General features: G+C 39.7%; 1 protein-coding gene across 5 annotated transcripts in view; it reads right to left on the reverse strand.

Moving 5' to 3' along the window:
* Nucleotides 1–11649, reverse strand: part of RUFY2 (RUN and FYVE domain containing 2) — a 42456-nt gene extending 30807 nt beyond the window's left edge. For 3 of the 5 annotated variants that reach the window (XM_070470738.1, XM_020869876.2, XM_020869874.2), the window contains exons 1-6: nt 11039–11180; nt 9393–9566; nt 7616–7733; nt 1602–1703; nt 329–452; nt 89–150 (exon numbers count right to left, since the gene is read on the reverse strand). In XM_070470738.1, coding sequence (XP_070326839.1) covers nt 89–150; nt 329–452; nt 1602–1703; nt 7616–7733; nt 9393–9566; nt 11039–11144 — 686 coding nt within the window. In that variant the 5' untranslated portion in view covers nt 11145–11180. The other 2 variants (XM_020869877.2, XM_020869873.2) reach the window with 2 other exon arrangements.
* Between the last annotated feature and the right edge of the window lie 2312 nt (nt 11650–13961).

The following is a 13961-nucleotide window of genomic DNA, read 5'->3' on the forward strand; positions in this document are numbered from 1 at the left end:
ATAAAACGGGTCTCTGAACTAACGGTATGACCAAAAGTCATACTTCAGACTAAAACATGGTATGTGAAATAACTTAAGAAAATCATACCTTTCTTTATTTCCAATATCTTCTTCATTCTTTAAATACATTGAAAAATCAATCACTCCAACCTGAAGTAAATAAAGTTATTCTTATTTAGAGAGTAGAAATACTAGAAGTACCTCCAAAATACAACTGACTTTCATCTTGAACTTTTCTTTAGGGTTTAGCAGCACAGCTTACACCTGGACCAGACAGGAAGAGCACAGGCTGCAAACACTGCCTTTGGCGCCAGTCCTTCTCACTTACCTGCGAGTCTAAATCCTCCCCCTTTACACACAGATTAGCATCTATCACATTCAGGCCAACCAGCAGTCCGACAATTACTGCACCTTCTTCTTCCATCATTAGTGCATGATACTCATAGAATTCACTGTGAAAATTAAAATAACAAAAATCCTAAGTCACAAATTTATTTCAAAAACCAACCTGTAAAATCTCAATACCTTATAACAAGCATGGAGCCAATATTAAGTTAGGTATCTTAAAATTAGCCTTTCTATACATGAGCAACTTAAAATTTTGAGATTTAAATGTGAATATTTATGACTTGCAAAAGACACAGTGATTGGCTGCTGATCTGATAACAGTACTTTTTTAGTACAGTTGAATTTTCATCCCAGGATTTATCAAGACCCTTGGGATAAAGACTAAGTAGCAAAATGAACATATGAAACATTTCAAGTTAATTCATTTGGTATATATGTATTAAAAGTGCTCTTAATAGGTAACCATTAAAGATATTTATGGATATCTAGATCCCCAAAAAATGTTCAAACAAAAGACTGGTGAAACAAATAGGATAGTCTAAAAACTAAGACTTGACAACTAACACTCAGGATTCTAGTTATCATTGTCCCATGTATACTGTTTAATCACTTTAAATAACCTTTAGAATCCGGTTGAGAAACTGAAGGTGTTTAAAGTATGGTTATTCTCATTTAACAAATGGGAAAACCAAGATGTACCACTGGAGTCAAGAGTAAAATAAAAAATGACCAGATCCTCCAGAACATCACAGAGGCACTCTGACAGAACAAGGCTGAATGGAGGGGGCTGTCGTAGGCCCACTCCTTCTGAAAATTAGTCTCCTTGCTTTGAAAGTCTGTCTTAAACATTTGTCCCTCCATTTAAATAGGCAGTTTAAAAAGTACCCACAATACACCCAAAGCAGTGGTTTGGATTTCAAGATCTAAAAAGAAAACTCTTGAACTAAAGCCCCAAATTTCAATACAAACCTTTATTCATAGAATTAACTGTAACTTAAAAAAATTTAAAAATATGACACACAAATTTCTACCTTACTGGCCAATAAAAATCTTACAGTATTCATTTTTCAGCCTAGTTCTTGATCTATGTTATGTCCCCACCATAGTTTTCTATCTCATTTTCCTCCTCCTTTTATTTTATGCCATCACGATGTGTTTTATGCAGCCTTTCATACTACATCTTCTATCCTTTTTGGAGGACAGGACATAAATGAAATAAAAAATGAAAATGAACATGATTTAATGGTAATTACCTCAAGAGATCCCTTTGAATAATTAAGCAACGCAGGTAATCAGCCATTTTTTTCTGCATGAGGGCTAATCGAAGCCATGCTCTTGCACGACCCAGGGGGGTCCTGATAAGCAAAAACAAATGGTCAGAAAACAGTCTCGGCCCGAAGATTATAGACTACATCTTCTACCTTTGTTGAGACACATGTTAATAATGAGAAAAGGCAATTAATCATGGTTTTACCTTTGTTTCTAGAGCTTTAAGTCAGTTCTTTGATCATGCAAACCAATCCCTAAGATCTATTTAAGTCTCTAAGGTAAGCCTGAACCTACAGGACATCTAGGTACCACTTCATGCCTTGAAAGAAATGACTCTCTAAACAGGGAGGATATTTCTACAAGAAATATTTTGTCAGAACAGGCTTAGTCCTCTAAACATGATTATGCAAAATGCATCAGTAAAGGTAGTATGACCACCTCAAAAAAATAACTGGCCTTGTATCTGAATTTTAAAAAGCATTAACAACGCTAAGAAGGTATCTAGCGGCTAATCAGAGAGAATCACCAGGCTGCTTATTGTTTTTCAAATGTTTCTTTAACACAGTTGTCCTTTAGAACATTAAATCTCCTCTCTAATATGGAAGCCTGCTGGGAACAAAACTTCTAATATAACAAATATGTCTGAAAGGTTGTGGCCTAGGGCTATTTTTGCTCCCTATAAGCAGAGTCTCTGAGACCAGAGGGAGCACACAGATCTTAAAATTGAAGGTGTTTGTGCTCAAGATGAAAATTAATTCTATCTAGGCAAGAGATGTACTGATGTGTGCCAGGCAAAAAAAAAACAAACCACACAGTATCTCCTCCTGGCAAACCAAACAAAACCATCTGGGGAAGATAAGCCATGCTCATGGAACAGGGGCATGACCTGTGCCAAATTCTGAAGCCACCTTCTGCTAAAGTCATTGTAACAGGGACAGAATAAAGGGACAAAAGAGGTGATGAAACAGTTTAATCACACTAGGGGACTGTAAACAGAAAAAAATACGGTAGAGCACGGTAAGTTAATGATTACTCAGGAAAGCAGGTTTGCTTAACCACAAAACCATGCAGCAGAAACAAGAGACGTGTCCCTAAACAATAAAACAACGGTGGCCGGAGACTCACACACCGCCCGGTGAGCCCAGTATGTTACTGATCCCCAGGACACGCTCTCTGCACACACACATTAAAAAAACAAAAGGTAACCAGTGGACCCAGCTTGACCACGTAGAGATAAGAAAACTCTCCTGCTTAACCTGGAGGAGGAACTGATGATGGAAGCATGATGTATACTGAAGAAAGACAAAGAAGGTCTTCACCCCCCCCCACCTTTTCCCTTGATTATAAAACTGTAACCTAGTAAGTTCTCGGGCACAGTATTTCTCATTCACTTTTAAGACTCACAAGCATCCTACTCTATAAATCACTTATCTATCACTCTGCCTCTTAAATTCCTTTTCTGTGCTGAGACATGAAGGACTACGGTACTGGAGCTCTTCAGAGCCTGTGAAAGGACACCAAAAGGTTTCAACTGAAGACAAAATTCATGTGGTGTTTGTTATACCTCTCAAGGACTTAAGCTTATTGAAAATAAAAGTGTGGATGTATTCTCTTGCTAAAAAAAAATTAAATCTCATATCTCTCTTATACAGGTTATCATTTAGTAAATTAAAACCAAGATTTACAGAGTATGAATGATTTTTTAAAGAGAAATACATCACTCACACTTTTATATTTTCTTATACAGAAAACTTTTTGTCTGGTACTGTGGGAAAAAACTTAATTGTCACTTCTAACAGCTAACAAATTTCTTTTGGCTTAGCATTTTAATGAGCACTATTCTTCAGAAAATATTTTTTACTTTTGTAGAGTTTGGCTTTTTAAAAACAGCATGAACATGTATTTTCATATTAAAATAAAAAGCAATTCTTACATTGCTTGAGTTTAAATTCCCTTTTTCCTCTTTAAAAATTGTGCCTTTGCTCAATCGCTCAGGGGTGTCAGACTCTGCGACCTCATGGACCCACCAGGCTCCTCTGTCCATGGAATTTTCCATACAAGAATACTAGAGTGCAAGCAAGACCTTTCCAAACCAGGGATCAAACCCACGTCTCCTGCATTGGCAGGCATTTTTTTTTTTTTTTTTTTAACCACTGGGCCACCTGGGAAGCCCTGTTAAAAACTGTGATACCTTATGCACCACTGAGAGAAATATGAAGTATGACCATCACTTGCTATTTAATTCTAAAACCTGGGTTTAAATCCTGGCTCTGCCATTTAAAGAAAAAGTAACTCGACTGATTGATTGATTTAGGCTGTGCTGGGTCTTCATTGCTTCGAGCGGGTTTTCTCTCGTTCTGATGAGCTGGGGCTACTCTTGGTTGTGGTGTGCAGGCTTCTCCATGCGGTGGCTTCTTTTAGTGCGGAGCACGGGCTGCAGGCACTCCGGCTTCAGCAGCTGCAGCTCCCGGGCTCTAGAAGTGGGTTCTAGAGCATAGGCACTCAGGCTTAGTTGCTCTGCGGCACGTGGAATCGTCCCAGACTAGGGAAAGAACCCGAGTCCCCTGCATTGGCAGCTGGATTCTTATCCACTGCACCACAGGGAAGTCTGTGGCTCTGCCACTTATAATTTCTTTGATCTTTACTTTTCACATCTATGTAATTATTAATAAACTCTACTCTAAGGATGATTTAAGCACTAAAGAAGATAATTCATGTCATCTTATTACCCTGATACATTGCTCAATAAATAGAAGCCATTTACTTTGAGCACTCAAGTATAGCTTGCAAACATTTAGATGATGTAACAACAGAAAACATTACCATATTCCCCAAACCCTAAATCGTAAAGCTAAGAGAAAGCAGACTTAAATCAAAGAAAGTAGGGAAAACCACTAGACCATTCAGGTATGACCTAAATCAAATCCCTTATGATTATACAGTGGAAGTGACAGATTCAAGGGATTAGATCTGATAGACAGTGCCTGAAGAATATGGACAGAGGTTGGTGACACTGTATAGGAGACAGGGATCAAGACCATCCCCAAGAAAAATAAATGCAAAAAAACAAAATGGCTCTCTGAGGGGGCCTTACAAATACCTGTGAAAAGAAGAGAAGCAAAAAGCAAAGGAGAAAAGGAAAGATACACCCATTTGAATGCAGAGTTCCAAAGAATAGCAAGCAGAGATAAGAAAGCCTTCCTCAGTGATCAGTGCAAGAAATAAGAGAAACACATAGAACGGGAAAGACTAGAGATCTCTTCAAGAAAATTAGAGATACCAAGGGCAAAGATGGGCACCATAAAGGACAGAAATGGTATGGACCCAACCATTTCAAAATTCAAAGAGCAGAAGATATTAAGAAGAGGTGGCAAGAATACACAGAACTATACAAAAAAGATCTTATGACCCAGATAACCATGATGGTGTGATCACTCACCTAGAACCAGACATCCTGGAATGAGAAGTCAAGTGGGCTTTGGGAAGCATCACTATGAACAAAGCTAGTACAGGTGATAGAATTACAGTTGAGCTATTTCAAATCCTAAAAGATGACGCAGTGAAAGTGCTGCACTCAATATGCCAGCAAATTTGGAAAACTCAGCAGTGGCCACAGGACTGGAAAAGGTCAGCTTTCATTCCAATCCCTAAGAAAGGCAATCCCAAAGAATGCTCAAACTACTGCACAATTGCACTCATCTCACATGCTAGCAAAGTAATGCTTAAAATTCTCCAAGCCAGGCTTCAACAGTATGTGAACCGTGAACTTCCAGATGTTCAAGCTGTATTTAGAAAAGGCAGAGGAACCAGAGATCAAATTGCCAACATCTGCTGGATCATCAAAAAAGCAAGAGAGTTCCAGAAAAACATCTATTTCTGCTTTATTGACTATGCCAAAGCCTTTGACTGTGTGGATCACAATAAACTGTAGGAAAATTCTGAAAGAGATGAGAATAGCAGACCACCTGACCTGCCTTTCGAGAAATCTGTATGCAGGTTCCCAATAGTAAAAGGAGTACATCAAGGCTGTATATTGTCACCCTGCTTATTTAACTTATAGGCAGAGTACCGCATGAGAAACGCTGGGCTGGATGAAGCACAAGCTGGAATCAAGATTGCTGGGAGAAATATCAATAACCTGAGATATGCAGATGACACTACCATTATGGCAGAAAGTGAAGAAGAACTAAAAGAGCCTCTTAATGAAAGTGAAAAAGAAGAGTGAAAAAGTTGGCTTAAAGCTCAACATTCAGGAAACTAAGATCATGGCATCTGGTCCCATCACTTCATGGCAAATAGATGGGGAAACAGTGGAAACAGTGACAGACTTTATTTTGGGGGGGCTCCAAAATCACTGCAGATGGTGACTGCAGCTATGAAATTAAAAGATGCTTACTCCTTGGAAGGAAAGTTATGACCAACCTAGACAGCATATTAAAAAGCAGAGACAATACTTTGGCAAGAAAGGGTCTAGTCAAAGCTATGGTTTTTCCAGTAGTCATGTATGGATGTGACAGGAGGACTATAAGAAAGCTGAGCACCAAAGAATTGATGCTTTTGAGCTGTGGTGTTGGAGAAGACTCTTGAGAGTCCCTTGGACTGCAAGGAGATGCAACCAGTCCATCCTAAAGGAAATCAGTCTTGAATATTCATTGGAAGGAATGATGCTGAAGCTGAAATTCCAATACTTTGGCCACCTGACGCAAAAAACTGACTCAAAGAAAAGACCCAGATGATGGGAAAAACTGAAGGTGGGAGGAGAAGGGGATGACAGAGGATGAGATGGTTGGATGGCATCACCAACTCAATGGACATGAGTTTGAGTAAGCTCCGGGAGTTGGTGACGGACAGGGAGGCCTGGCGTGCTGCAGTCCATGGGGTTGCAAAGAGTCAGACACAACTGAGCAACTGAACTGAACTGAAGAGAAAGCAAACTAATAATCTGACAAAAAATGAAAAGCATTTTTTTAAAAAAAGTTATCTCTTTCACAAGAATTAAGATAAATTAAAGGAAGCTCTTATATCTTAATCAGACCCTGAAGAACATAAGAACCCAGGCTTAACAACAAAAAACATGTAAAAACTTTTCAACAATCACGATTTACTAGCTAGAACATTCAGCTTTTAGGACATTTCATATACAGTTTCTCCTCAGTATTGGGAGGATGGATTCCAGGACCCCCTCAGATACCAAAATCCATGGATATTCAAGTCCCTCTTATAAAATAGCACAGTATTTGTGTATTACCTATGCACATTCTCCCAGACATTTTAAATCATCTCCAGATTACTGATAATACTTAATACAATGTAAATATTATGTAAAGAATTGCCTGCATGTGACATATTCAAGATTTGCTTTTTGGAACTTTCCAGAAAATCTCTTTTTCAAACATTTTTGATCCAAAGTTGGGTCAAATCCACAGATGCAGAACCTACAGATATTAAGGGCCAACTCTACCTTCATCTAGTCAATCAGGCAGGTGACATTATAGGTCCCAATTTTCAGAACAACAGAAGTAATTGCACAAGTCCTATGGTATATTGGTAATATGGTAATATGACTTATTGGCGAATTCAAAACTTCTGAGCCTCTGTCCTGGATTTAACCTAAATAGTACTGATGGCCTATTACTGCTAACTAGCTCTATACTCAGGAAACAAGAAGTGCATAATTGATAATTGATACACCCTATCTTAAAAGAATTTCCCTATTTCCCGCAATGCAATGCAAAAATTAAGTAAGTGGTATAATACAGGAGTGAATAGTGATAAGAGTATAAAAGAAAGAACACATAATTCTTATGGAAGGAGCTAAGAAAAATTTCGTAAAGGAAATAAAATTTGAACTGATTAATAATAAACAGAATTTTATTAGAGAATGCAAGAAGGCTACATAAGGCAGACAGAATATAATAAACTAGAGTGTGAGTTAACTTTTAAGGAGCAGTAAATACAGGTCTATGGTTAGGGATGAACAAGATATGGGACTACTTACTTAAGACCAGGTAAATCCCGGACACTAGCTCCTATTTCCTCTGCTTCTGGGTACAGCTTCTCCACCAGTTCCAAAGGGCCCCAGATAGTTTTGTTATAACTCAGAAATGATTTTCTCACTTTAAAAAGAAAATATAATAAATGCATACAACTTAAACATGCAAAACTGTAGTAACTTCTTGTTAAATATTTAGTTTCAACATTTCTAACCTAACATACAGTTTTTCAGAGAGCCTTTTCTCTCTTGTCACTACATAGCCCTACTGAACAGAAGCCTGTTGCTCAGGATTCTGGTATTTTCCTTATCAGAAATATGCATCTTGGCCATTCTTCCACATCAGAACTATGCAAGTAGGCAAATAAAGTAAAAAACAACTAGGCTCATTCTTTACCAGTACCAAAGTAAGACTGGTGGCCCTAGTAGGTTGATCTTTACCAATTAAATAAACCAAGGACAAATAGTTATTTTACTTGTAAACACAAAAAATTGCAACTTTACTTTTGCTTTTATTTGTTTCCAAGATTTGGGTAATATAAAACCATGAAATCACTATGTTTCTTTCTTTTTTTTTTTTGTTTCTTTCTTAATACTGACAAAATCTCCTGTAAATTCAGTACTCCTATGATATGCACCACCCAACAAGATAGGCAATTTTTCTTTGGGGAAGAAAAATAAATCAGCACAAAGTAGATTTATAATGATTCATAAAAATACACATTTGACTGTTAGAATATGTCTCATGATATTTTGTGAAATAAAGGAAAATAAATTCAGAAAAGAGTTTAAAATGTAACTACTTTGGCCATCATTTGGCAAATTCCATTTTAGCAAGTTGGAGAAAATAAAGATCTACGTCACTGTTTTTTTAATAAAAAGGAAGTTTTTCAAAGCACAAATTAAAACTCAAGGCCTAAGATAAGACCGTCGACTTCCTGATGTTTTAAAAGAAGTATTCAGAGTGGGAATATGAAGAGTTGGCAAAAATGTGGGGAGAGAAACATATTCACTGTTGTTTGATCAGTGAAGTCTTCATAGACATAAGTTGCCTCTATCCTTTGACCCAATAATTCTACTCCAAGGAGTCCTAACGAAACCATAGCATTTGTACACGTGTACAAATGCAGATATCCAAAAATGTCCTTAGGGCACAATTTGAATGATAAAAAACTGGAAAAAACCTAAGTGTACATGAAGAGGACAGTAGTTAAATAAGTCATGGTATGCATATATAATAAAATATTATTATATATTATGTATATTATGCATATACTCTGAAATATTATATATATACTCTGAAATATTATTCAGTATTCTCATCATTTTCAGGGAGTACTCACATTTCTACAATAACCCAATCAAGAGGACAATTTTTCTAGATATGTTTTTCACACACTAAGGCAGTTTATATTTCAACAATCAAGTATTTTAATGTATTTGTTGAAGAGAGCTCAAACTAGTAATAACAGTTCATACCAGAATCATCAAGCTTAAATTTTTCTAAATAACTCTATAGTCTAAAATGGAAAAAAGTTCAGAGCATGCCAAGAAAAAAATTTAAATCAAATACACTCTTTACAAAATACTAAGGATTTTCTGAAGACCACCCATGAGAAAACATAAAGCAATAGGGTATTTTCTCCAAGAACCAACCCACCCAATATTTTTAAAGTAACAGTAATTATGGCCTCAAAAAAAAAAAAAAAAATTACATTTTCAAGGATGTTTAAGATGGAAGGGGGGATGCTCCAAAGTTGATTTTTAAAAAATTTTCCAGTACCTTTAAGACCATGTTTCAGACAATGTTCCATAACAACGAAGAACTGCTGCAAGGGGGGATAATCGGAATCCAAAGTGCGGCCAAAGCTTAGAGCAGATTCAATGAGTCCTTTGATACTGAGTTTAGCCATGTTTAACAAGTTTGCTCTCTCTACAGCTGTCGGGTCTTTTGTAGCTGAAAGCACAAGAAAGGAGTCCAACATCACTTGCAAGACCTGGTATCAAAAAAAAATCCAAACCGTTTCCTTCCCCTATAAAACCAACAGTGGTTTGCTTTTCCTTGGTGGACAAGTCTTCCTAACTAACTAACCTACACCCCTAGTTAACTTCTTTCTGTGTCTCTCATGCATACCATAGGACAATACTCACTCCAGTTAAAGTTTATGAATTATTCTCAAAATCCTGCTAATTGGCTATTCTCAGGTATTCATTTTACAATCTTTCTGTGGAGTTTAAGTGTGGAGTAATGTTTAAGGGTCTGGTACAAAGGCAGACAGCAGGAGCTGTTCATAAAGCATGAATTCAAAGGCAAAAAAGTACTCAGAATAAACTGGCAATAAAATAAAAAGTAGTCAAAATTCGAAGATTCCAGTTTCACCCACAACAAACATGACAGGTAAATAATAAAACAAGGGCACACAAGAGAAGCCATTCAACTCTCACTCATTTTAACCGTCGTTCTATCTTGCTGTTTTCATTGCAATTGTAGTTTTGTATTCCGGGACTCCTTTATTTTTCCCCAGGAAATAAAAGCAGGGTCCAGTTTCACGTGAAAGTTCCCTGACCTTCCACACAGCTGATGCAGTTAAACACCAAGTTAATGGATCCATTTTTAAATTCATTTTAACTGATATTTTCAATTCACAAAAGATTTTCTTTCGCACGAATTTTATCCTCGGTTTTCTTATAAATTCAGATGCTCCCCATACTCTCATTACTGTTGTGCTGGCAGAAATATTTTCAGCAAACACAGATGACAAAATGACGTGCAAAAAATAAATAAAGCACTTTCGTATACTGTCTCATAGTCTCTTGACAAATTTACTAGTGCAAGTAAACCAAATATCAGTTTTTCCTTCACTGGATAAAAAGTCCAGGGTTCGTAACGATCTAGTATCCTAGTTCTGATCACAGACAGCTAGGCGTGAAGCCTGACACTGACTCCTAAGCAACTTAAAAATGCTAACAGTCACAAATACTATGGCCAAGCTAGTTTTTGGAGACTCTCCCCACAAGACATCATTTGTTACAATCTGCATCGTGGCATGACTCCCTCTTTTTTCGGAGACGAAACCATTCGATATTTCATAGTCTGCAGCAATTCTCATTTTTTTAAGTGCCCATCACAATATGTAATGTACGTGAGACAATCAAGACAAAGGGCGCCTTTATAACTAAATGCTCGGAGTTGGGTCCTGGTGGTCGCCAGCAGCTTCCTAAAACAGGAGCGTTTACACCCGGGCCGCGCCCCACCCGGGCTCGCGGATGCGTCTGACCGCGTTGCTGCCCGCACGCTCGGTCAATGGCGGGTTCCAGCATCTTGCTTGGGCCTAGAACCCCTTCCCTGCCTCCCTTCCTCCCTTCCTCCCAGACAGCAAGACTGCCCAAGGGCTCCGGACACCTCCAGCACCCTCACAGAGGGCTCACCCGGGGTCCTGCGCCGCATCGCTGTCCCTCTCCCGCCCTCGGCGTCCGCGACCCAGGCCAAAACCTGAGACGCTTCCTTCCGCCACCCCCAAACCTGAAAAGTCATCGCCCGTCCCCGACTGTTCCCCCAACCCTGGAGCGGCACCCCGGCCGACCCTGTGCTGGCTCCCTGTAAGCTGTCGGACCGCGAAACCTTGGCCATTAGGCCCCCGAACGGGGGCGGAGGTGGGAGGGAACGAGGGGCGGCCGCGCGTTGCCATGGCGACCCCGGGCGCCCCTGCGTCCCCGGCTGCCCCCGCCCAGCCCCAAGCCCGGGTCGGACCCGTCTCGACTCGCAGGCCTCGATGCCCACACCGCCAGTCCGCCTGCCCTGGCCGCGGCCTCAGCCCAGCACGGAGGGCCGGGCGTCCGCTCGCGGCCCGCTCCCCTTACCCATGGCGGCGGTGGCAATACAGTCTCGGGCGGGGACTCCCTGGGCCCCGCCAGCAGCTCCCTTCAGGCGCGCGGCGGCCGCCACGGCGTCTGCGACCAGGCCCGCTACGGCCCACAGCGCTCCCGGCGGCGGGAGGACGCCCGGGCGGTCCTGCGGCGCCCGCGTCGGGCGGGGGACTCTAGAGCCTGCAGCCCGCCGCGGAGAAATCCGCCCTTGCTAAGACTCTCCGCATCCAGCCGGACCGGAAGGAGAAGGAGCGTGAGGGAGACCTCGGGTTGTGGAGACCGAAGGCTGACTCTGAGCTCTCATCTGGGGGCCTCGCCGGAGCACTAGGATTCCATTTCCAAGGGGAGGCGAGCGAGCCACGTGCAAACGTATTCATCTGCAAGGTCCAGCTAGGTTTAATCTAACACACCTGACCGCGTCCCTGCTTCAGTAACTCGTAGGGGACCAAAAGAATTTAGAAAATCTGAAGTAATTAACACTAGACAGAAATCTACTAAAACTATTTAGCCCAGATTTTAACCAGTAAGTCCAGTGGTTTATAAAAAGCAAGGACGAACAGTCTCAGTAATCAAAGGAAAGAGGTGCAGAGATAAAACCTGCGTTTTCTCATTTCGGAGAGGAAAAATCCCTCATGGACAGATACTAGGTTTTAAGTTATATCAATTTGTGGAAAGTAAGCTGTTACCTAGTTAGATCAGCAATTGTTAAAATGGTGGCCGAGTTAGAAATAGACGGGTGTTTTGTGGAAATGGAGAGATGTTTATCTCATCGTCACTTTGGCCAGCGTACAATTCTCATGCTTCTTGACTTCTTTTGGTTTTTAATTTTTTATTGTGAAACAATCCTACATAGATAAAAATGTATAAAGCATACATCTACGTTTAAAGAATCATAAACAGATGGATAAAAAGCACCAGATCAAGCAAACATAGGATAGGAGTCATCTTGAGGGTACGGGGACGCCTTTAGCCACAATGTCCCTACAAGTAAATGTGATGCTGAATTCTGAGAGTCGTTTTCTTAACTTTTCTGCATGTTACTGCCACATAAGTATGTGCCCCTAATCAATGTAGTTTATTTCTCCTGTTTACAAACTTTTCACAAGTGGAATAACATTACGAACATTACTTGTTTCTGGTATTCAAAATCATCCATGTCCACGAGGAGTTTCCAGGTTGGGGTGTTTCCAGTTTCTCCGTACATCCTGCTTCCCACATGCGGGAGTCTCTTGGCCATGTGAAAAGAACAGATTGACTGAAAATCAAGTATGCCTTTCTTTAAATTTACCAGCTCATGCCAAAGTGTTTTCCAAACTTCCCATAATTTACACGGCTATCAGCAGTGTTGTTTTTCTATTGCTGTGTCCATTGTAATGCCTAGAATTGTAAGGATTTCATTTTTTTGCCAGTCTTGTGGGTAGATTGCATGACAGGTTTATTTTTTACTTCTCTCATTACTGATGACATTGAGAACTCTACCTACGTTTACTATTTGGAATTTCATTTTTACAAAGAAATGGTGCCTGTTTTACTATTGACTTACCTTTGTATTGACTTGTGCAAGTTACTTAATGTTATGCATACTAATTTGATGTCAGTTGTGTGTTGCCAATATCTTTGGGCGAATTTTTCTCTCCTTATGGCAACCTTTGACTAAATATAAATTCTTAATTTTCCTGTAGTGAATTTATAGTTTATGCCATAGTATCTTAAGGAGCCTTCCTTATTCCAAAGTTATGAAGATTTTTTAAGAATTACAATAACTTCCCTGGTGGGCCAGCAACTAAGACTCCAGTCTCCCAAATGCAGAGGGTCTGGGTTCAATACCTGATCACAGAACTAGATCCTGCATGCCACTACTAAAGATCCCAGGGTGCTGCCACTAAGAACCTGTGCAACCAAATAAATATTTTAAAAAAGAATTATAGTTTTGCCTTTCATATTTAGGCCTGTTTTGCACCCAGAATTTTAGTGATTAGAGATAATGTCAAGTTTCATTTCTTTGGCTGTCAGTTCCTAGGCCAAAGCCTCATTTGATTTTCAGAACCACCCCATGAGAAAGGAATTACTTCTGTTTTACAGATAAAACTAACCTCAGAAAGATTAATAACTTGCCCAAAGTCACAGTACTATTGACACAACCAGAAGCTGAACTAATACAAAAGTAGCCTCTATTTTTATAATCTCAAAATACATCTGTGGGTATTTTTTTTGTTTTTTAACTTTCTGGCCATATCCCAAGGCATGTGGGATCTTAGTGCCCCAACCAGGGATTTAACCCTCCCACCCTGCATTGGAAGTACAGTCTTAACCGCTGGACCAAAGAAGTCCCTGTCTGCCGTTTTTACAGTGTTTCAAGGAGTCTAAAACTCACAAGTCTAACCCCTTCCATTATCTTGCTGTTAAACACTGAAATGACTGAATTGTTCATTTTTCTCCTCTCCAAATGATGAGTAGAAAAGGAGGGATTTGTATTCTAAGTGCA

This window comes from Odocoileus virginianus, chromosome 7 (genome assembly GCF_023699985.2).
Source record: "Odocoileus virginianus isolate 20LAN1187 ecotype Illinois chromosome 7, Ovbor_1.2, whole genome shotgun sequence".
Lineage (NCBI taxonomy): Eukaryota > Metazoa > Chordata > Mammalia > Artiodactyla > Cervidae > Odocoileus > Odocoileus virginianus.